The sequence below is a fragment of the Ictidomys tridecemlineatus genome, chromosome 4 (assembly GCF_052094955.1).
Source record: "Ictidomys tridecemlineatus isolate mIctTri1 chromosome 4, mIctTri1.hap1, whole genome shotgun sequence".
Lineage (NCBI taxonomy): Eukaryota > Metazoa > Chordata > Mammalia > Rodentia > Sciuridae > Ictidomys > Ictidomys tridecemlineatus.
Window position 1 is genome coordinate 80,122,745 of NC_135480.1, and position 24,384 is coordinate 80,147,128.

General features: G+C 36.0%; 1 protein-coding gene across 1 annotated transcript; it reads left to right on the forward strand.

The window, feature by feature from the left end:
• The first annotated feature begins 531 nt into the window (after positions 1 to 531).
• Med17 (mediator complex subunit 17) lies at positions 532 to 22,468 on the forward strand. The gene is made up of 12 exons (XM_005337191.5): positions 532 to 951; positions 3,493 to 3,659; positions 6,002 to 6,221; positions 7,779 to 7,915; positions 8,007 to 8,091; positions 8,429 to 8,581; positions 9,457 to 9,587; positions 10,761 to 10,945; positions 15,029 to 15,166; positions 18,570 to 18,687; positions 20,630 to 20,789; positions 21,935 to 22,468. Exons 1-12 carry the CDS (start codon positions 702 to 704, stop codon positions 22,144 to 22,146), a joined length of 1,956 nt encoding a protein of 651 aa, XP_005337248.1. The 5' UTR covers positions 532 to 701; the 3' UTR covers positions 22,147 to 22,468.
• The last annotated feature ends 1,916 nt before the right edge of the window (positions 22,469 to 24,384 follow it).

Below are 24,384 nucleotides of genomic sequence, written 5' to 3' on the forward strand. Positions count from 1 at the left end.
AAAACTGCCCCTTTACCCTATACAAATCTCTGTATCCCCAAGCCCGGTGTGCCAGTTCACCAAAGCTCCGGCTGAGGTTCTGCTGGACACCTGCAGGCGCCTGTGTCTCAATAAACACCTCTTGCTTTTGCAGCCAGTGTTTCGTGGGATTCTCCTTGGATAGGGAAACGGGGGTCTTTCAACTGTTTTCCTCAAACTGCCCTTAAATTATAACTGTTCAGAGATTTTTTTTTCTAGTGTAGGTTTAAGCCCCCAAATCCCAGCACTCTCAGCGGGACTCTCATTACCAAGATTCAGGGAATCATTCCTTTCCTTTTCCTTGCCAATGTTCGTTCTTCCTCAGCTTTGTTCACCCTTCGCTTTCACAGAACTCTTCAACTGCAGACCGGCACCAAAGACCAGCCTCTTGGCCTTTGGGAGTCAAAACCCTCCTTTCCCACACCAGTGGCACACTCCTACACACCCGGAAGCTCCGCCTCCTACACACCCGGAAGCTCCGCCTCACACACCTGATCCTTAGCCGGAAACGCTCCCGGAGTTCCGGAGCCTCACCGGTTTCGTTCCGTGGGACTTGTGGGGCGGAAACGTCGCAAAGCATTCTGGGGACGGCGCTGTGCCGGAGCTGTTTTAGTTCTTGGGGTTCTGTTTGTCTTCGGGAGGGTTACGGATTTGCCGGCTTCCAGCCCACTGAAGCTGCCAGCATGTCAGGGGTGCGCGCTGTGCGGATCAGCATCGAGTCGGCCTGCGAGAAACAGGTCCAGGAGGTGGGCCTGGATGGCACTGAGACTTACTTGCAGCCGCTGTCCATGTCGCAAAATCTGGCGCGTCTGGCCCAGAGGATCGACTTCAGCCAGGGTTCTGGTTCCGAGGAGGAGGAGGCGGCGGGGGCCGAGGGCGATGCGCAGGATTGGGCGGGCGCGGGGTCCAGTGCAGACCAGGACGACGAGGAAGGTAGGGCTGGGGTCTCTGTGCCCGCCGGCATGATGTCACTCTGTCTCTCCCGCCCTCGGTGAGATTGCCAGCGTGGGACTACTTTGAAAGTGTCACTCTCGCTCAGTAGTAATCTCATCGTCGTCTTTTGTCATAACCGAACACTTCAGACATTTCTGGACTCTTAGGACACTCTTTGTGCAGGGCCCCCGGAGAGGGAGTGGTTGAGACCATGTCATTGGTGAAGTGTTCCAATAATCACTTAAAAAAAAAAAAAAAAAGACGCCTATAATGTGTCACACTAGTGGTTAAGAGCTCAGTACCTCTTATGGCTTATTAGCCGTGTGGTCTTAGAGTGAGTTAGAAAGACAATTGCAAGCTGGGGATATAGCTCAGTTGGTAGAGTACCTTGCATGCACAAGACCCTGGGTTCTATCCCCAACACCACACACACACACACACAAAAAGACAATTGCAACTTTTTGAAGAGGAGACAGATTGAGTTCTTAAAGATTACTCTGAATGCTTTGTAATAAATGAATTATAGGGAAAACTAAACTGGAATGGAGGAGGCTACTTAGGAGAGAATTAAAGAAGCAACATCAGTGTGTTTTTGGATTCTCCTAAATGAAGAAAGTAAAACAAAATATTGGAAGAAATAACAAAAGAAATCATATAACTTAGGAAATATGAGACTTAAGATAGGAAACAGACCTTATAAAGGAAAATATAACTGTATAAAACTTAAAATTAAAAAAGATGCCATAAAGCAAAATGTAAGTGGCAGTCTGGGAAAAGTATTTGTAGTACATATTACGTAATTGGTTGATAATCCCTGATATTCAAAGAGTCCTTCAAACTGAAAAGAAAAAGATGACTGGAAAACTAGGCCAAAGATATGTAAACTGTCAGCTCATAGAAGAGAGACTTCAGATGCTAATAAACATTGTAAACTCAGTCTCACTAGTGGAGAGAAATGAAAATAGTTAAGATGCATAAAATTGGCAGAAATTTTAAAAGATTATTAATACCTATTGTTGGAAATGTGAATTTGGGATTTTAATATGTGCAAAATTTTAAATGTGCATTTTTTTGATCCACCAATACCATGCCTAAATATTTAACCCTACAAAAAAGTTGTATGTTCATGAGTATGTGTCCTAGATGTTTACAACTGCTAGCATTGTTGGAAGTAATCTACAAGTCTGTTAAAGAGGAATGGTTAAATGTATTATGCATTCAAGTTCCAAATATCATGATGTTAAAGAATGAAGTGGTTCTATCTGGGTTGACATGGAAATTATCTCTAGAACATATGAAAGGGGAAAGGGGAGCATGTAATAGAAAAATGAGAATATGTATATTTACCAGCTGTAATGATTAAGTATAATAATAAGAAACATTATAGTCATTTCAGACTTTATATAGGTATATGAATGAATAGGAAAATATTTTTTTCTCCCCTTAGTACTGGAAATTAAATCTTGGAGGGCTTTACAACTGAGCTTTATCCTCATCTTTTTTGGTTTTTATTTTTGTTTTTCTTTTGGTATAGGATCTCCCCTAAGTTTCAGAGGCTGATTTCAAACTTGCCTTAGTCTCTGGGATTCCAGGAATAGCCCACCATGCCTGGCATACTTTCACTTTTTACTCTCATTCTTTGTTAGAATTCTGTATAGCAAGTATGTATTTAATAAAATATATGTGTATGTGTGTGCGTGTAATTAAAGGGAACATGTATTAATAGTAGCTAAAATTGGTTCTGGCATTATAGGTCAATTTGGGGAGCGGTGTGCACTGGAGATTGAACTCAAGGACACTTGACCACTGAGCCACATCCCCAGCCCTAGTTTGTATTTTAGAGATAGGGTCTCAGGGAGTTGCTTAGCCTCTTGCTTTTTGCTGGATCTGGCTTTGAACTCGCCATCCTCCTATCTCAGCTCCCTGAGCCACTGGGATTACAAGCGAGCACCAACATGCCCTGCAATAGGCCATTTTTTAGTTCATACTTTTCAGTATTTTGGAAATTCTCTAAATTACTTATTCAAATACTAAAAGCTTGAAGGGAAAGGATCGTTGAAAACCTTGCATAAGAGCCAGGCATGTAATCCCAGTAGCTGGTGAGGATGAAGCAAAAGGAACTCAAGTTTGAGGCCAGCCTCACAACTTTGCAAGAAGACCCTGTCTCACAATGAAAACTAAAAAGGACTGGGGATGTAGCTCAGTGGTAAAGCACCCCTAGATTCAATCCCTAGTACCAAAAAGGGTGGGGTGGGGGGCGGGCTTGCATAATTTAAAAAATCTATAATGTTATAATGATAGATACAACCTGTGGAAATTAAATATCATATTTGCTTTACCATAGTAGGATTGCTAATTTAAATGTTAATAAAGATTCAAGAAAGTAAGTAGGGAATGGGCAGGCTGGGAAAAGTAATTTGAAATAAAATATATTTTTTATTTCAATTTTATTTTTTCTATTCGTACTCTAAAACTCTAAATGAGTTTTCTATCTTCTATCCAATGTAACACTTCTGTATTTCTTTTTCTCCCATTTTCTAGGGTTGGTAAAATTTCAGCCTTCCCTTTGGCCTTGGGATTCAGTGAGGAACAATTTGAGAAGTGCCCTTACAGAGATGTGTGTTCTGTACGATGTTCTCAGTATTGTTAAAGATAAAAAATTTATGACTCTTGATCCTGTTTCTCAGGATGCACTTCCTCCAAAACAGGTATTTATGGACTTTATTGAATAAGCTTTATGGGGCTTTTTAATACATTCCAGGACCATTTTTTGGTTGTGTGTATTGTTCCCTTTTCCTTTCTTGAAAAATTAAGTCCAAATGTAGATGTGAAGATTAACTAATCAAAAACAAAGGCACAAAATTGCACCTTCTATTATTTTATTATATACCTTTGACCTTTGGAAGAGTTAAATTTCATTAACACTATAATAATTTAAAGTTCCTAAAACCTTTTTTTTTTTTTTTCCTTTTGGTACTGGGGATTTAATTCAGGGATGCTCTACCACTGGGCCTTATCCCCAGCCTTTTTAATTTTTATTTTCAGATATGGTTGCTTAGGGCCTTGCTAAATTGCTGAGGTTGACTTTGAAATTTAATCTTCCTGCCTCATCCTCCTGAGTCACTGGAATTACAGGTGTGTGTCCCTATACCCATGGTTCCCAAATCTTAACACATTTTTAGGGTCCTTGATCTGTCATATATTTTACAACAATGTGATGATAAGCCATGTGTGGTGGCACACTTCTATAATCCTAGCAGTTTGGGAGGATGAGATAGAAAGATCACAACTGAGGCCATCCTGAGCAAATTAGTGAGGCTATATCTCAAAATGAAAAATAAAAAAAGATCTGGGGCTGTAGCTTAGTAGTAGAGCACCACTAGATTCAATCACCAGTATAGCAGGGGGAAAAAAAGTGATAATAAAATGACTTTGGAGACTTGGGTACAAATCCTACCTCTGCCCTCACTAGTTGTGTGACTTTAAGTAAGTTGTTTTCTGAGTCTCAGTTCTCTCTTCTGACTAACCCCTCCAGTTTTTTAGAGATTGATTGGAAAAGTTATGCAGAATTATGGAGGATATTGAAAACTGGGTAGAACTGTTGATATTTGATAAAGAATATATTCAGTTAACATTTTAAAATGAAAGGAGCTGAAGGAGGAATTGGTGAATGAAGAGTCTGCAACATCATTTCTCACATAGTAATAGTTTTGGAATCTAGAGACATGGTTTTGGAAGACTTTATAGAGTTTAGTAAATCAGCTTCCTTCCTTTTGCAGAGAGAAAACCAAGGCCCATAGAGATTTACACTGTGTTGAGGGTTACAGTGAAGCCAGTAGTTAGAGAGCAAAGACAGAGAGAGCTGCAGCACCTTACTCAGCACACTACTTTCCCACCATTCTGTCCTTTTCCTAGAAAGCATTCTTCAGGAATTTCTTATGATCTCTAGGAACTTCTTTGTCTTAGATTTCCTAATATAATCAAAGATTGTTGTGGCATTTTTGTGAAACATTTTATGTGCTTTTGACTTTTTACACAGCTTGCAATCTTCCTTTTATTAAATCTGACTTTGTGACTTTTGGGAATTGTATCTGGTTAATAAAATACATGAATTGGTAGTGATTATGAACATATATGTATGTATATATGATATAGATTTTGATTTCTATTCAGTTATCAAAAAAGTCAGCATTCAGTAAAGTACATTTAATATTAATGCTACATGTTTTTGGTCTTAATTCCAAAAGCATTTTAATTGCTGTGATAATACAAGATGATTTTTGAGTTATACTCCATTAGAGTCATGTATTTTATCCATTAAATCAAATATGTCAGGCATCATTGTACTGTCTGTATATATAATGATTTATGCCATCACATTAAATTACCATCCAAGCAGGATTAGATGTTAATTGCAAGTGTGAGTGTCACAAAAGGATATACACATTGATGGGGGCAGAGATGGCAGAAAGGAATGGCAGTGCATTAGAAGGGATCCTAACCCAGCACGGGTAAACTCATGCCAAGTGTTATGTTCTAATTTTTGGTCCATTGTGATGTTTTTCATTTAACCGAATTCTGTATGAATTGACCAAAGAAATAAATTAAGGGTTTTTTTTGTTTGTTTGTTTTGTTTTTTTACCACTGGTGCTGGAGATAAGGGGTTTTAATCATTGTTGAATTTGTTTTGTTTTGTTTTACCTTACTGGGAATTGAACCCAGATTTGCTTCACCACTGTGCTACTCTTCAGCTCTTTTAATGTTTTGTTTTGTTTTGTTTTGTTTTTTAATTTTGAGACAGGGTTTTGCTAAATTTTCCTGCCTCAACCTCCTAAGTAGATAGGATTTCAGGCTTGGATTAAAGTTCTGTGCCATTGTGCCTGCTCTAAGTTTATTTTTTTAAAGCATTATTATGCATACTTCACCTCCCATCCGACTTCTCTTTGCTTTTCTTTAATTTCTAAATTTTCTCTTGAGTAGGTGTTTTGTTTCTGAATTTAAAATCCTCTAAAAATAATACAAAACTGCAGTTTAAAATTGTTTTTTATAGAATCCTCAGACATTGCAACTGATATCTAAAAAGAAGTCACTTGCTGGAGCAGCACAAATACTGTTGAAGGGAGCAGAAAGACTGACTAAATCAGTTACGGAAAATCAAGAAAACAAGCTACAAAGAGACTTCAACTCTGAGCTCTTGAGATTAAGGCAACACTGGAAACTTAGAAAAGTTGGAGATAAAATTCTTGGGGATCTGAGCTACAGAAGTGCAGGTATAGATAATTGTTATAAACTATGCTTTTTGTGTAAGTGTATAGGTTTAATTGTAATGCTACATACACATCCTTCTTAGAAAGGAGACATTATATTGTTTCTTAGCTACATGTTACATTTTGAAAATTTAATATCTGTACACATAAGCCAGAAACTACTCTTATTGTTTAATTTCAGTTTGAAAACCTTTTCAGTACACTTAACAGAAAGTTCAGAGATGAGGTTTAAAAGAATCCTGGATCAGAGACCTAAGCTTTGAATGCTAAGAATGAGGCTGGATAGTTGTAATAGCAATTGTAGAGTGATATCTTAAAGAATTTATTTGAGCTTGGGATGTAGCTTAGTTGGTAGAGCGTTTGCCTTGCATGCCCAAGGCCCTGGGTTTAATCCCCAACACCACAAAAAAAAAAAAAAAAAAAATTCATTTGCTAGAGCAAGGGCATCATTATGCTTAAATTAAAGGAAGAAAAGTTTATGTGGTTTGGTTAAACACTAGAGGACTGAAATGCCTCTGCATTGATTGAATAGGGGAATTTTTAATTCTGAAAGTAAATTCCTATTACAAACATGAATTCAAGATGATACGTCCATTTTTACATTTTAGTAGATGGTCTGTAAAAGCAGTGCGTGCTGGTTTTAAAAATTCTAAGTTCTTTCCCACAAATAATTATGGGCAAGTATACAACCTAATTTCTCTTTGGGATGACCACCCATGATTATGAAAGGATTCAAATACATCATTTTTAATTGCAAGAAGACTTTGAATATCTTCCTTTGTTATAAAAGTTACATTTAATTGCCAACAGGTCACATAATGTAACAGATTTACCCAGATTTCTTTATGGCGCAAAAACAGTCACATCAAAATCTGATAACTGGTTGAAAAAAGGGTATTGTGTGCACTATTTTTTCTTTCTGTTGCTGAATTCAGAACACTTTTTAATTGTAACCTGATTACAGAGACTGAGCTCCAGAAGTAGTACATTTGTAAGGTTTAATTATTTTCTAGAAACACTTCCATTTTTATTGAAACTCCATTACAAAAATTTATGTGGTCTGTGGAGTTCATATTATAATGATACCATTAAGTTAAGAAATTTTTTTTTAAGATAAATAACTTATTTTTCCTGCTTCATTTAATCCTTTTGCTCATTGTTCTGCTCTTACCTTCCTCCAAAACACACAACTCTTTTTAGTTTTTTTTTTTTTTTTTTTTTTTTTTTGAGTCCTGGGGATTGAACCCAAGAGCACTTTACCACCAACCTGTATCCCTAGACCTTTTAATTTATTATTTTGAAACAGGATCTTACTAAGTTGTTCCAGTCCCTTTTATATTTTTATTTTTAAGCAGGTCCTTGCTAAGTTGCTGAAGCTGGCCTTAAACTTGGGTGATTATCCTGAGTGTGTGCCACCATGCCCAGCTCAAAATACACAATATTTTTAGTAAGAACTTAATTTTATAATTCAGTGATGTGAATATATAGTATTACATAATTAATAACATGTGCTAAATTAATGTGTTGTTTTTTATTTTCCTATCTTTAATATCTCATTAGGGTCTCTTTTTCCCCATCATGGTACATTTGAAGTAATAAAGAATACAGATATTGATCTGGATAAGAAGATACCTGAAGATTACTGTCCTCTTGATGTACAAATTCCTAGTGATTTAGAGGGGTCTGCATACATCAAGGTATTTGTCAAAGCACTTTTTAAGTAACTTCTTATCAATTGCCCTGAAGCTGGTTTGCTGACTTTTCCCCCTTGTTTTTATTGTCATACAGGTTTCCATTCAAAAACAGGCTCCAGACATAGGTGATCTTGGCACAGTTAACCTCTTCAAAAGACCTCTGCCCAAATCCAAACCAGGTGTAGTTATGTTCTTTCTTAATTTATATTTTTAGATAAACTGAAAATAAATATAGATAAGACAAATAGGTGTTTTGGAGTAAGAACAATTAGAAATATACTTTTTATAATTTATAAATAAAGCATTAATGAATAGCTGTGCAATTTTTTTTTGCTCTAAATTGAACTTATTTACTAGTTTTCTCTATGTGAAAGAAGTAAGATTTTATATTTTAGAAAGAGTATACAGTAATGCAGTGTTTTCCAAACTTGTTTTATGTATTCAAGTTTTCATGTAAGCTGGATTATACATAATATGGTTAGATGTTGATATATACATAAACCTCTTGTCTTTCAGGTTCACCACATTGGCAGACAAAATTAGAAGCAGCACAAAATGTTCTCTTATGTAAAGAAATTTTTGCACAACTCTCTCGGGAAGCTGTTCAGATCAAATCACAGATCCCACATATTGTGGTGAAAAACCAGATAATCTCTCAACCCTTTCCAAGTATGATCAGATAATTCTTTGAGATGGAATGGATAGCTGTTTGGGTGTGTAGGGGGAATAACAAAAGCAAAGAGAGAGTAGTGTACTACCCAGAATAGCAGCCAGTAAAGTACAAAACACAAGCTACACTTCTAAGTCTGTTCTCTATACTAAATAGTATAACTCTTGGATTTTAAAGCAGTGTATATAAAAAAATTTACACTAGCATGGCTACTCTTCAGTATCAGTTAAACAACTAAGATTTACCAGGGATACTGTCCTGTCTAAATGAGATGTTAGCTTAAAAATGTTTACTTATTATATTTCTAATTTGTGGAAATTGGGTCTTTATTATTCAAGAGCAATTACTTATTCTAAAACTCAGTTTATAGTTAGCTGTGCTCTTATATTTTACATAAATTCTTAGGATTGTGTCCTTAGGAAGGAGGAATAGGTTTTAGAAGTGAAAAAATTCCATCCCAGTTCTAATGGGAGCAGGGGAGGGGGTCTGTCTTCCAGTTGACAAGACCAGATATCAACTCTGTATTAAAAAAAAAAAAAATCAACATTATCATATACCTTGTGTTTTGTTTTGGTTTTTTTAAGGTAGGAAGAAAAAAAATAATTATATGGCATATTTACCAGTTTTCAGCCACACTTTAAGGTCGGCAGCCATATTATAGGTCAATAGAATTTGAATCATCCAAAGACATATGAATGAGTTTATTATATTCATGAGTGGTCATTTTCATATAAAAATGTTAATCATAAAGCCTGATCTTCAAGTTTAGAATGTGCCTTTTTGAGAAATGATTCTGATTATACTTTATGGAGACAGTTTGTGCCTGTCTATATCTTAGCTTATATGTGTCTGTCCTGCTTCTTTTTGTAAATAGGCTTGCAGTTATCTATTTCTTTGTGCCATTCCTCAAATGATAAGAAATCCCAAAAATCTGCTACTGAGAAGCAAAGTCCAGAGGACCACCTCTATGTCTTAGAGCATAATTTGCATCTACTGATTAGAGAGGTAATGAAATAAACATTTTTCTTTGCATTGTGGTAATCATGTCCAGGGCAGTGACTATGCACCAATCCTTGCCTGTGCCTCAGTTATTCATTTAACAACAACATTGACTACCTGAAATGAAAGAACCTTGCTACATGCCCAGGTATACAGGGGTGATCCTAACCCAGTACCTGTACCCAAGAGTGTGTGTGTGTGTGGTGATGGGGGATGTGTATTTGATACCAGGGACACTACTACTGAGCTGCACTCCCTGTCTTTTTTCTTTTTTTTTTTTTTTTTTTGAGACAGTCTTGCTAAGTTTCCAGGGCTAGCCTCAAACTTGTGTTCCTCCTACCTCAGCCTCCTGAGTTACTGGGAATTTCAGGCCGCCATATGCCATTATGCCTGGCTCCATGCCTACTTTTTAGTGGTACAAGTATACACATTATATAGGAGAAATATAAGAAGCATATGATAAAGGGTGCCAAGGATAGGATGATTCTGATTAAGATAGAGGGTGAAGAAAAGTATCTTGCTATGGCCTGTGAATGGCGATATTGAGTTACTTCAGGACATATTCTACACATAGGTCATCTCCAACTGTGTTTCCAGAGTTCTGATTCATAGTTTAAGGCTAATTTCTTTAGAATCTCCTTAGAAACTTTATAAAAGTACATAGCCCAGCCTCCTTAACTCACTCAAAAATCTGGCTGGATTGTGATAGTGTAAGAGCCAGTGTTTTTTGAAGACACTCGGGGACTAGGACTGTAGTTCACTGAGCCCTGGTTTCAATGCCCAGCACTGAAAAAAATTCTAAACATTAAAAAAAAAATTAAAAGCTCCTCCAGGGTTCTAATAGACAGCCAGGTTTGGGAACCAGTAATTGAGGTTGTACTGGGATAACTATGTCCTGATTGTGTGCATTCTCTTGATAAGACTGTGAATAATAATTGTTTTGTTTTTAAAACTTTCAAAATAAAAGTTACAGCTTGAGAGGGGGCCCTTTTGTCTACAAACTTGTATTATGCATGATCTAGAAGATAACTTGCATATATTTCTGTGCCAACATTTCTTTTGTATATAGTTCATATCCATTGACTTCTCTTTTTCCAAAATGTGAGCCATGTTTTTGATTGAACATTGTATAGTATTTACTCCATAGCTAGTGGTCATTTAAATGGCTATTTTTATTAGTTTCATAAACAGACCTTGAGTTCCATCATGATGCCTCACCCAGCAAGTGCACCTTTTGGCCACAAGAGAATGAGACTTTCAGGTCCTCAAGCTTTTGATAAAAATGAAATTAACTCATTACAGTCCAGTGAAGGACTTCTGGAAAAAATAATTAAACAAGCAAAGCATATTTTTCTGAGGAGTAGGTAAGGATGAATAAAGTTACTGTTTTTCTTTGAAATTGTAGTCCTCTTTCTACAGTTGTTTCATTTATGTTATTATTTGGATGTTTCAACCTTTTTTTTCCAGGGAGAGGAAGGTGACTGCAGTGTAAAAGTTTATGGTGGTGGACTAGGTCTTAGTGTGGGGAAGACTTTGATCCATGGTTGATCTAAATTACTGTATTGCTTCTATCACTACAGCAAATGTTTGCAAAGATTACTGACTAGGGATGTGCTTTAGGACAAGTTGCTTCGTTCCTTCCTCTCTGCCTTCCTTTTCTTTCTTTCTTTCTTTTTTTAAATACTAGGATTGAACCCAGGGCACTCTGCTACTGAGATAAGTCCCCATCCTTTTTTTAAAAACATTTTGAGACAGGTCTTGCTAAGTTGTCCAGGCTGGCCTTGAACTTGTGATTCCCTTACTTGGTTTAAATGGGATTATAGGAGTGCGCCATTGTTCTCAGCAGAACACCATACTTTGTTCAGTAACCCATCGTTGAGATATTTATTCCCAAACATTTTATGATTTGGAAGAATTTTTTCCCATATTTATTTATTTAATTCTGTTCTTTGGAGTAGATAGTGTTAACCCCATTTTCACAGGTGAGAAGATGGAGGCTTTGAGAATATAGGGAAGCTTGCCTAAGGTTACAAAGTTAAAAGTAACAAAATTGGTATTTATGTTCAAAGTTTCTTGGTAAGTGATTAAGCCCCAGCTTAAATTTACCTTTCATTCTAAATTCATTACTCCTTCCGTGGTGGTATCATGCTATCATGCTATCTTTTTCTTTCTTTTTTATTTTTATTTTTGTTACTGGGGACTCAACCTATGGATGTTTTACCAATAAGCTACATCCCTAGTCCTTTTTTTTTTTATTATTATTATTCTTTTTTTTCCTATTCCTTTTTGTTTGTTTGAGATAGGGTCTTGCTTAAGTTGCTAAGGCTAGCTTGAAACTTGTAATCCTCTTTTCTCAGCCTCCTGAGTTGCTAGAATTATAGGCTTGTCCTGTATTTTCTAATGTCTTCCTAATTCATTTTACTAAAAGCTGAATGATCTAAATTTCTGTTCTAAGACTGTGAACTAATGTGCCCAAGTCCTTGTATCTCCTAGTCTTAGTTTCTTTCTTTTATGCATATTGTTTACAGAAGGACTTGATGTGGTTGGACATAAATAATGTGATCTTTTTCAGTACTAAAGGGTGGCTCTTCTATTTCATTGTTGGTACTTGGTGAGGAGGTCAGTTTTTACTTCATTCATAATTTTGCCTTGATAGTACTTCAGAATTGTCATTCAATCAATACTTTATTTATCTTGTATTTTATTATTGATATTTTATTGTTGATTTTCAGTTTTTTCTTGCTGATACAATCATAGTTTTATTAATACATTAGTTCCTAGTCTTAGATGGAAATTTAGGCCATTCGGCTTTTACTTAAATGAATTAGGAAGATATGTATAAGAAGATAGTATGATACAGTGGAAGGAGTAAGGTATTTAGGGTGAAAAATGTGTTTAATAAGCCAGTGCTCAGTCACTTGGCAAGTAACTTTGGGCAAGTCATTTAGTATCTTTGGCTCTATACTTATTTCCTTTTAGTTAGGGATATAAGATTGATCTTGGGATCAAATTAATAAACATATGCCAAAGCTCCTTATAAACAGTAAAGTATTACATAGTAGGTTACTATTAATATTCCATTTATAAATTTCAGTGACAAAAGCTGTTAATTTGAGTGTATTACTAATCTTGCAAATTTCTGAATGAACATAAAGTTAAATATTCTATGAATTATATGAGGGGCATAATAAATAGCTGTCTTTATCGCTATTATAAGTTTGAAAGTAGTAAGTACCCATCTTGTAAGCAGCAAAACTTTAAAAATGTTAATTTTGCCCCAGTTATACAAATAATGTGATGTCCAATAAGAACAGTAAAGAAAAAAAAATCCATGTAATACTATATACAGTGAAATCTATTAACACATTAATGTATTTTTACATATGTGTGTTGGTGTGAGTTTATCTCTCTTTCTCTCTGTTTTTTTAAACAAATCTGGAATCCTAAAATTTATTTATTTATTTATTTATTTATTTATTTTTGGTACCAGGGATTAAACTCAGGGGCATTCGACCACTGAGCCACATCCCCAGCCTTAGTTTATATTTTATTTAGAGACAGGGTCTCACTGAGTTGCTTAGCACCTCGCTTTTGCCGAGGCTGGCTTTGAACTCAAGATCCTCCTGCCTTAGCCTCCTGAGCAGCTAGAATTACAGGCGAGTGCCACCGCACCCATCTTCTAAAATATTTTATTTTATTCATTGGCACTGGGAATCAAACCTGGGGCCTTGATCATGATAGGCAGGTGCTCTATCACTGAGTCACATCCCTAGTCCTAGAATTATAGAATCTTATATCCTGGTTTCACTTAGTATTATATTGTAATTTTTTTTCTTTTTCATTAAATGCTTCTCAAATATATTTTAGTAGTCATGTGTTGTATTATTATGTGAATATTCCATTGTTTTCTTCCCAGTTCTCAGTTACTAGGTATTTTTTACTTCCAGTTTATTGGTACATGCTGAGTGGAATATTATCACATATATATCTATCTGTTATAGGCATTTCAAAGCACTGTCAGGGAAACAAATCATGGAAAAAGAAGAAAAAGTTAGGAACTGATATAAGACACCATAATGGAGCTAACCTTACAGGTGTTTATGTAAAAGCCCCTTGTCCCCAGTGGCTATTTTTATTTTTTCCTATTTTCTCAAGGCTTTTCTTTCTCTTTCCAGTAAATTAGAAATAGTAAAGTATTACATAGTAGGTTAGTATTAATATTCCATTTATAAATTTCAGTGACAAAAGCTGTTAATTTGAGTGTATTACTAATCTTGAAAATTTCTGAGTGAACATAAAGTTAAATATTCTATGAATTATATGAAGGGCATAAGAAATAGCTGTCTTTCCAGATAATTAGAAACTAGGGGCCTTCAGTATTTTTTTTAAGTTGTCAACAGACCTTCATTTTATTTATTTATATGTGGTGCTGAGAATCTAACCCAGAGTCTCACACATTCTAGGCAAGCACTTTACCACTAAGCTACAACCCTAGCCCCATGATTTATACTTTGGATCTAAACAGTTACTATTATGTAAGATACAAAAGAAAGATTACTGTATTTGGAAATAGATTCCCTGGTTTTTGGTGCTGAAATTGGACTCGAATGTTTTGCAGCCTAGCCTGCAGCTACGTAACCTTGGGCATATTGCTTAACATTGCTAAATTTCTTTTTCTTTCCTTCTAAAAAATGGAGATGATGGTACCTATCTAACACAATGGGTGTTAGATTAAGTAATACTATACTCACTATAATATTTGGTATATGATGAGTACTTGAATCTCATTTCTCACTTGTATTTATTATATTTTCTCTCTTGGAGTACAAGGATTTTTGTTGTTGTTTTTGGTTTTGGAGGGTTTTGTTGTTGTTGTTGTTTTGTTTTTTGTGGTGCTGGGAATCGGACTCAGGGCCTTATATATGCAAGGCACTCTATCAACTGGGCTATATCCTCAGCCCAAGATTTTGGTTGTATTAAAAGTCTCCAGCTTTTCTTGAATATGATGATGATTCCATTACAATAATAGGTATAATTGTGGATGTGTCCCAAGTCATTTGTTACCAGGGATAAGGTACAGACATTTATGAATGATTCATAACAAGTTAGTACCAGAGAAGTATCTTTCTCACTTGTGGTTTGACAAGCTTTCTTGAGTGAGACCAAACTAATGGAGTTAAAAGGGAATAAATGCATCCTGAATTGTGGTAATCAGGTGTATGACCACAGCATTGTGAAATGTGAAGCTGAGCACCAGCACATCAGTGCAGCGTGTGGGAGGTTCTTAGAACTCTCTGTACCTTTCTTTAAGATCTTTTTTTTAAAGTGGTAACATTTTCAAAAGTACTCATATAATTTCCAATTTTTCATGAAAATGTTATGAGTGATTTAAATCCTTTCATTTACATGGTGACTTTTTAAAAATTTTACCTTCTTTTCTTTAAAAGAACTGCTGCAACCATTGACAGCTTAGCAAGTCGCATTGAGGATCCTCAGATACAGGCTCATTGGTCAAATATCAATGATGTTTATGAATCTAGTGTGAAAGTTTTAATCACATCACAAGGTTATGAACAAATATGCAAGTAAGTATCAAAAATAAAAGGTAGGTGTCTAATGTTAAGATGCTTGTTATGTCCTGGTTTTTGTTGAGTGATTATGTTAAGCTTTTGGTTTCTATTTGCTTGGGTGGCATAACATTCCAGCAAATTATATCAGCTATAAAGTGTTTGTGAGAATGAGAGGTAAGAATATCTAATATAGTGTCTCTTAGATAAATGTCACACATTTAAGCTACAGTAAGAGGTAAACTCCAGCACTGAATAGAAAGCTGTCTTGCCATCTCTAATGTTTAGTTCATGTTTAGAGGCTGTGGCAAGTCTAGGGTATATGAAGAAGTAAAGAGGGCCATTTATATTAGAGCCCATACCCTCCATTTTGTGCCTAGAACAGCTAAAGTTTCTCATCAGAGCTAGTATTGATCTGGGTCTAATCCAGTTCATGATTGTGCCCTTAAAAGTAAATTGATAGCTGTCTGTCTGTGAAGGGGTCAGAATGATTTTTGTCCATTGATGGAAATGCAGTGTATTTGATTTGCATTCACACATCAGAAGTTAATACAGTTGGCTAGGAGCTATGAAAAGGGGTTTTGGGTCTCATGTCAGCCTCTACAAAATTTAAAAACTGACAAGATATAGCTGAATTCCTTCTTCCAGGTTAGTCTGAGAGAACTGCCAGCATACATTTGTCAGGATCTGTGAGTACCTTTTTATTTTTCAAGTGTTAGCTGCATACTCAGACATACCTAACTAACTACAGCAAGCAAAACTGTGAGAGACAAAATTGCCACCATTTGGAATATGAGTGGAAAATGCATTTATAATGCTGTGTTTCATTATGGAAATTTTAATTCACTGTTTTTTAAATGTAAAATAGTAGATAATGTAAGATCAAATATGGAAGATTAAAAAAGAGCAATACAATGAACAAAAAATTAATTTTGAAATTCCAGGGCAAAAAGGTAGAGTGAAGCTGGATCATAGTTTTCTAATTCTTTTTATTTTTGTATTTTTTTTACTTGTTCTAATTAGTTATACATGACAATAGAATGCATTTAGATACATTATACATAAATGGAGTAAACGCTCTCCTTATGGTATAGTTTTCTAATTCTGTACCTCAAGAAATAAAATAATCAGGGCAATTTGTTTGTTGGGGGGTGTTGAATATAAATGAAACAAGTTTGGGTGGGTCTTTAAACTGTTATGGTGGGTGATAGGACCATAGGCCTTCATTATATTATAATCTACTTCTGTTTGTGTTTAATTTTTTTCCATAATAAAATAATTGGTATGAAGATACTTTGTTTACAACCAGAGATATGAAAAATGTGCTCTATGTGTGTAATATGAATTGTAATGCATTCTGCTGTCACATATAAATAAAAAAAATATTGAGTGAGTGAACACAAAAGGAAGAAAAAATTATCAGCATTCAGTAGTTTATGTCTGGAACCAAGACCCAAACAACTGTTAGATTTAATTATAGAACCCAATGTAAATTCTGTGAAGAAAGTTTAGTGATAATGTAGCCTTGACAGAATGAGAGGGCATCAGGGAGTAGAAGGGACTAATAAGATGCCTTTTTTCTCATCTTTTAGAGCTGGAGTTAATTTATGACATTTAGAGTTAAAGGTCCTCACAACTCCTCAGGAACAGCCATGTTAAACAGTCTTACACATCTTTCTAGGAAAGTCTGCGTTTACAGGCATATGTATTTCACCTATAACCTGCTTCTTTTACACAGATTTGTGTGTTTTTTAAAAATAAGGGTTAGGGTTCACATAGCAATTTTAAATTCCTTGGTATATAATTATCATTGCTTTCTAATTTCAGAACATTTCTGTCACCCCAAAAAGAAACTATGCATATTAGCGGTCATTCCTGATTTCTGTGCTTTTTCACTCTGAAATGTTATATCAGTGAAAAACATTCCTTTTCAGAACACATAGATCTATCTCATTCTTTTTTCAGCCTTGTGTTTCATTTTGTGTATCAAGACTTTTAACCCTCTATTAATGAACATTTTTGCTGAGTGCCAGAAAAGTAACTTACACATGTGCAAATATATCTTTATTAGATAAAGTTTTTATCAGATGATGTAATTGCTGGATCAAAAGATAAGAGCATTTAAATTTTTTAGTCATATTGCAAATGGTTTTTCAAAGTGGTAGTCACAAGTATGTTCCTACCTATGGTATATAATAAAAATTCCTATTCTTTTATACCCTTATTTTAAAAATATTTTTAAAATTTGCTTAGATTTATGTTTTTTCTTCATGCCTTCTGAGTTTTGTGTTTTTCTTTCAAAAAACAATGTAAATTTCAATTCATCAAAATCAAAACTTTATGTAGACTATTGTTAAAATACCTTATTCACAAATACTTGCTATAAAACAATGTTAAAAACGAGGTATATATATATATATCAAACATAGAAAGATGGTGCTGTTTTTCTATATTTGTTTATCTAAGTTATTTAATTTGAGGGATTTCCAGTCTCTTGTGCGTGTTCTTTGCTAAAATTTTAGGTTGTTTTAGAAGATTGTAGTGATCTGAATGTTATTTATTGAATATTTTATGAGTTTCTTTGTTTGACCTAAGCCAGTTTAATAGAATGTATGTATTCTGAATTGTTTGCTAATTAATTCAGGAAGGGCCAAACCTTTTTATTTTCTGTACGAAAATTTAACCTTTGGTTAACTATAGTCCCAGTTTCTGAGAAACCCGATAAGGAAAGATATGATCTGTATTACTAAGTGTCATTGTTTATTGAAACATGATCCCAAAATGGTAAACTGCATCTAGATTGAGGGAAATTTTTTTTTTCTTTTTGATACCAGGGATTGAACTCAGGGGGCATAGACCACTGAGCCACATCCCCAGCCCTATTTTGTATTTTATTTAGAGACAAGGTCTTACTGAACTGCTTAGCACCTCGCCATTGCTGAGGCTGGCTTTGAATTCGAGATCCTCCTGTCTCAGCCTCCTGAGCCACTGGGGCCACCTCATCCAGTAGATTGAAGGGAATTCTAAATGCTGATGGGGATGACTTTGGACTTCTCTGAATGGGAAAACTGAGCATCTCTCTTATGGGGACCCTGGAAATACTCCTCTACAATTATACATATTCCCAATATGAATCTTTTCGTAAGAAAGGTGTACTGCTGCTGTTAGACAGCTGCATGTGCTTCTGTGTGGACTGCCTTAGAAGAAGAGCATCTGATATTGGCCTCCTGAGTAGACTGATGTTCATTGTGATCTGCAATGAGTCTGGTTGTTCAGTTGAACCAAAGAAGACCTTTTCTTCCCCAGAAGTGTTGGTGTACCATAGTAAAACTGTTATGATTTTTCCATGATTAAGTTTTACTGTTTGTAGTACTATATACTTTTTGAACATTTCTGATTTTTAGTGTATGTGTCTATAAAGGTCCATTCAGCTGCAACTGAATATTGGAGTTGAGCAGATTCGAGTTGTACACAGAGATGGAAGAGTAATTACACTGTCTCATCAGGAGCAGGAGCTACAGGATTTTCTTCTATCTCAGGTAATTGTTGCAGACTACAGATCATAAGCCCCTTCCTCTTATATTATAACTGCTTAAAGAGCAAACTGAGTAAAAAGTAGTTAAAATGTAGTAAGTTATATAAGGAGAAAATCAGTGTTTCCCGCTCTTTCGTTTAATTTTTAACATTATAATTTGTGACCTATTGGTTAGTCGAAAGTGTTGGTAAATTCTTAGATTTGTTGTACTTTGTGTTTTGGATGAAGAACAAGTTTTGAGATTAACAAGTTTCTTGTTTTGCAGATTGCTGAGGTTTAGCCTCTTCAGAACTAGAAGTGAAGTATTAACCTAAGAAAATTAGAGAGAGGGGGTCAGATACAAAACTATAATGACCATTATCTATAAAAAGAAGTGGAATATTTTAATCATTAACCCTAGGAGAGAGTTCCTCATATTAAGGCAGTCTAGAAATGTACTAGGTACTAGTCCCCACTCTACCACAAACTTGCTTTGTGACACTGTACAAGTTTCTGGTCTGTCCTTCATCTATAAAAGGCAGTACTTTTCGTATCTTGTTTGTGAATTTTAATCTAGTGAAATGCTGAATTATAGGAGAAACGATAAGTTTTTGAAATACTAGTGTATAATACTTTTTTTTTCCCCCACATAAAATTAAGGGGAAAAAAAATACTAAAACTCTCCATTCTTGCATCATATTGATTTGCCTCTTTGGTGCCAAATACATAAAATGCATTTGTGAGGCATGACAGCTTTTAGCTAATTATATCCTAAATGGCTTTGGTTATCTCAAGCACACACATAAAAATGTATTGGAATGTTACTGAATAACTCCCAGAATTGATGGGAAGTGTAGAGGTGAAGGTTTGCAAATAGCAGGGATCAAAGGAAGCTAGGTAGGGGAATGGCAGTGTTGCTATCCTGGCACTACTGCATCCCCCACTGGTGGCAGAATGCATGCATTCAGCGTATGACCAAGAAACAGGTAACAAGCCGGGTGTGTGGTGCATGTCTGTAATCCTAGTAGCTCGGGAGGCTAAGACAGGAGGATCCAGAGTTCAAAGCCAGCCTCAGCAACAGCAGGATGCTAAGCAACTCAGTGAGACCCTGTCTCTAAGTAAAGTACACAGAAGATCTGGAGATGTAGCTCATTGTTGAGTGCCCCTGAGTTCAATCCCTGGTACCCTGTCCCCTACCAAAAAAAAAAAGATGGCATACTTAGGAGGGTCTGTTGATTAGGGTCTATGTACAACATTATGGGTGTAGGAGAGCCACCAAGCCACAGTGTGGTAACTTGCTGTTAGTAGAAACTGGGTAACCAGGCCCCAGGGTCTTAGTAGTCACCAGTCCTAGGCCAGAGTTGGGGGAAAGAATAAGTTATAGGAACCCTAAACGGGAAAGTAATGTAAAACAAGCCACCTTGATGAGACCAGCAGCCTTTTGTCAAACAACCAGTCTAGATAACTTCACAGGGAAAGTACCAGTGGAATAAATGCTTTTATCACACTCTCTTCCTTGCCACCTTGCTGGCTGTCATTGATAATCCTCATTACATAGGTGGCTGCCTTTGCCTGAAGTCAGAGGACATAGAAGCTGGTAGCCAACACTTGAGCCTCCCAGGGCAGAGAAGTTCAGTGGAGGCTGGATTTAAATAGGGAGTAGAAGATACTTGCTTGCTACTTTTAGTGATGCCTTACATTCAGTGATCTATCAGGAGACTCCAGTTGGCCAAGTTTAGTTCATGTGCCTGTTTTGAAGCTGCTGGTAGACAAGGGATTTGAGTATTAGGCAATTTTAGCTACTTCAGTGGAAGATGGGGTTCTGCTCCTTCTCCCTAGTAGTCACATAGAATAGGACTCTTCAAACATAAGACATGGAAAACCCCAACAAAAGTTTATGAGCATGATCAAATTGCAAAGTAAATATCTGTACTGTTTGTCAGTCATATTTCTTTTTTCATCCACAGATGTCACAGCATCAGGTTCATGCAGTTCAACAGCTAGCCAAGGTTATGGGCTGGCAGGTACTCAGCTTCAGTAATCATGTGGGACTTGGGCCCATAGAGAGTATTGGCAATGCCTCTGCCATAACAGTGGCCTCCCCGAGTGGTGACTATGCTATTTCAGGTACTCTCTGCTTCTTTGAAAGAACAGACCTTTGGGAGTTTGACCTTAATATTTAGCTTTAATAATTAAGTATATGTAAAAGTAGTAGTTAACGTACATACACTGATATTTATCTGATAATACTTATTATTCAAAACGAGATTATTACTTTTCTTTATAGTAGTTATAAAAATGTTCAGCTTAGCGAGCACATTTTCTAGGAGATCCTCTGTAAAGTGTCATCAACATTTTTACTACTGCAGACCCAAACATTTTGTGGATAAAAACTTAAAAAAATATAGCTGTAAACATGGAAAGAATAATATCTGATGCCAAAAATATAAAGGGATGAAATAGAAGAGAGCTGTTTTATTAAGCACCTATGATGAGTGGGTACTTTAATAGGACTCCCACATACATTATCTAGCTTAAATTTTACATTTGTAGGACTTAAATTTTTAATATGATCTTTTTCTACTATCTGCTCTTAATACTTTAAAATTCAAAAATTGGGTAGTTTGAAATATCTCCCCACAAGATCCTAGTCTGACTCTGTAAGCTTAGTCATTGCTATATTTTTATTGCTAGGAATTTCTTTTTTGTTTTTTGGTGATAGGGATTAAATGCAGAGGGTTGCACATGCTAAACATGCATTCTTCTATACCCATTGTCCCGTACTGCTAGGCATTTCAAATTCCCTTTTTTGTTTTTCCTGAGTTAGTAGCTACAACCTCATTAAAACCTGATATTCTTAATTCAGAATAATCTTTCCTTTATCCCTTCCAGTCTTTATTCTGAATAGTTGAGTAGGCTTTATATATTAGCCTACTTATTGAAAGTTGAATTATCAAATGAATGTGTTTTAAAAAACAAGTCAGTGATTTCCAAAAAATGTAGGACTTTCCTATGCCAAAATTCTTCTTGCCTAATTTTTGTATTTAATAAACAGTAAATCAGAGATATTTATACCAGCCTGGAGTGAGTGAGTGTGTGTGTAAATTAGTTTTAGAAAGTTAGTATATTGAAATTGAAAGAACTTTTAACAAGATTAACTTGATGAACTGATAAGGATTTTTATATTCACAGTAAAATAAAGTTGTGGGATTTATCCTTGTTTTCTGGTTTGCAAAAATGAGTGTAATTACTATTTTGATTTTTCTCCATAGTTCGTAATGGACCTGAAAGTGGCAGCAAGATTATGGTTCAGTTTCCTCGTAACCAATGTAAAGACATTCCAAAAAGTGATGTTTTACAAGATGGTAAATGGAGTCATCTTCGAGGGCCATTTAAAGAAGTTCAGTGGAATAAAATGGAAGGTCGAAACTTTGTTTATAAAATGGAGCTACTTATGTCTGCACTTAGCCCTTGTCTGCTATGATTTTTTTTCCTGAAATTGACTTGAGATGTTTGCAAATTAATTATAAGCACAAAGAAGAGAAATCTTCCACAGGAGTATTATTTAAAAATAATAATTAGTAAATGTTTTCCTAGCAATTTGAAATCTTTCACTTTATAAGTGATGTACTTTGAAATGCAGAAGTTTATGTACAGTTGTAGGTATATGGGGAGATGTAAAATAATACATTTTTTTTTATACTGCAGTTAACCTGAAAGTGTTATTAATGGAGGGGATTAAATTTGCTGTTTAAAATACCCAGTCTTTGATGTTAGCATCAAATAAAGTGTGTAGTTTAAAAATCTCCAATTTTTGCCGATCTCTTAATAGCCCTAATGAATTGTTTCCTTAATCAACTTCTCATTCCACTGTTTCTAAAAAAGATCACATAAGGACATTGAGACACTCTATCATCTAGCTTTCTTACAGAACTTCATTTGCACTGATGAAGCCAGACCCTGTCCTTGAAGTATACAGCACATGGCAGCAGAGGAACAGGTCTTCCCTTTAATTCTAGGGCTCCTAGGGTGTGAAGGATTTCTTCTCCATTTGTCTTCTTTTGCATGTCTTGGTCTAAGCAGGTAGTTATAGAAATTGTTTGGAAGGGGCAGCTGAAAGTGTGGAAAGCTGCAGATTTGGGGCTGGGATGTACTTTAGTGGTACAGCGCTTGCATGGCATGCATGAAGCCCTGGGTTCAATCCCAAACACTGCAAAACAAAACAAAAACTGTATCTGTCTTTTTTGTCTATTCTCCAACCTGAGAGACCTCATGAGCAGCACTAAGTTCATGTTCATGCCCCGCTCCCTGTGGTAGCCCTTGGATTGCTTCCTCTAATTATAGTCTTTTCCATTAGCTCTCTGCTTTCTCAAAGGGAAAAAAAAGTAATGGATTAATGGGTTGATTTTTCAAGTAGTATGTTTGTACTTACCCCATTCTAAAGCGTGCCAGAAGAATTCCCATTAGTAAGAGGCTTATGCGTTTTAATAGCACTGAAAATAATATATGTAAGGTCTCCTTATAAGTAAAGCTTTCAATTTTTAAAATGTTCTACTTTAATAATTTATAAGATTATCAATAATAAAATCCTTTGTATTTCTCCATCTTCTTTTCTTCTTTTTATGTACTGGGATGAACCCAGGGATGTCATACCATTGAGCTACATCTCCAGCCCTTTTAATAAATTTTATTTTTTATTTTGAAACAGGGTCTCACCAAATTGCACAAACTGGCCTCTAACTTGCAATCCTCCTGTCTTAGCCTCCTGGATTGCTGGGATTAAAGGCCTATACCACCACCTTCTCTCTTTTTCTTTAAAAGAAAAAAAAAAAAAGTGACGCCCAGGTGCCATGGTATTTGTCTGTAATCTCAGCAACTCAGGAGGCTTCTGAAGCAGAAGGATTACAAATTCAAGGCCAACTTGGGCAATTTAGGGTGACCCTGACTGAAAAAACAAAAAGGGGTGGGGATGTAGCTCAGTGGTAGAGTGCTACTGGGTTCAGTGCCCAGTACCAGGGGAGGTGGGTAGTGAAGATTGTAGGCCATAATATAATAATACCTTTGTGCCTTTGTTTGCTTTTTTCCTCTTCTTTTGAAGGTATTGTATCTTGACCTGGGGATGCAGTTCAGTGGTTGAGCATTTGTCTAGCATGCTTAAAGCCCTGGCTTCAATCTCCCATGAAAATGTAAAGAATTGCTATTAATCTGCAGCTTTCAAAATCTTTTTGTGTGTGTGCCAGGCATGGTGGCACATGCCTGTAATCCCAGGGACCAGAAGGCTGAAGCAGAAGGATCACAAGCCCAAAGCCAGCCTCAGCAACTTAGTGAGAGGCCTTAAGCAACTCAGCAAGACCCTGCCTCAAAATAAAAAATAAATAAGAGGCCTGGGGATGTGCTCAGTGGCTAATCTCTGGTACCAGAATATCTTTTGCTGGGAGTAGGGTGGGGGACAGTACTGGGGATTGAACCTAGAGGTATACTTTATCACTGAGCTCTACTCCAGCCCATTTAATTTTTATTTTGAAACAAGGTCTCCCTAAATTGCCACGCTCATCTCAAACTTGTAATCCTCCTGCCTCAGCCTCAATTGCTGGGATTACAGGTTAGCACCAACACGCCTATAAAGTTATTTTAAAAATCTTTAGTGCTTCAAAAATCATGGTGGCCCACAAAATTTGCCAGGCTAACAGGTACAATTCTAGTCACATGAGTCTTGTGATTT

Coding starts and splice junctions, on each gene's coding strand:
- Med17 (XM_005337191.5), top strand. CDS start 702: ATGTCAGGGGTGCGCGCTGTGCGGATCAGCATCGAGTCGGCCTGCGAG. Junction 8,582..9,456: donor AATCTCTCAACCCTTTCCAA/GTATGATCAGAT, acceptor TTTTGTAAATAG/GCTTGCAGTTATCTATTTCT. Junction 9,588..10,760: donor TGCATCTACTGATTAGAGAG/GTAATGAAATAA, acceptor TATTTTTATTAG/TTTCATAAACAGACCTTGAG.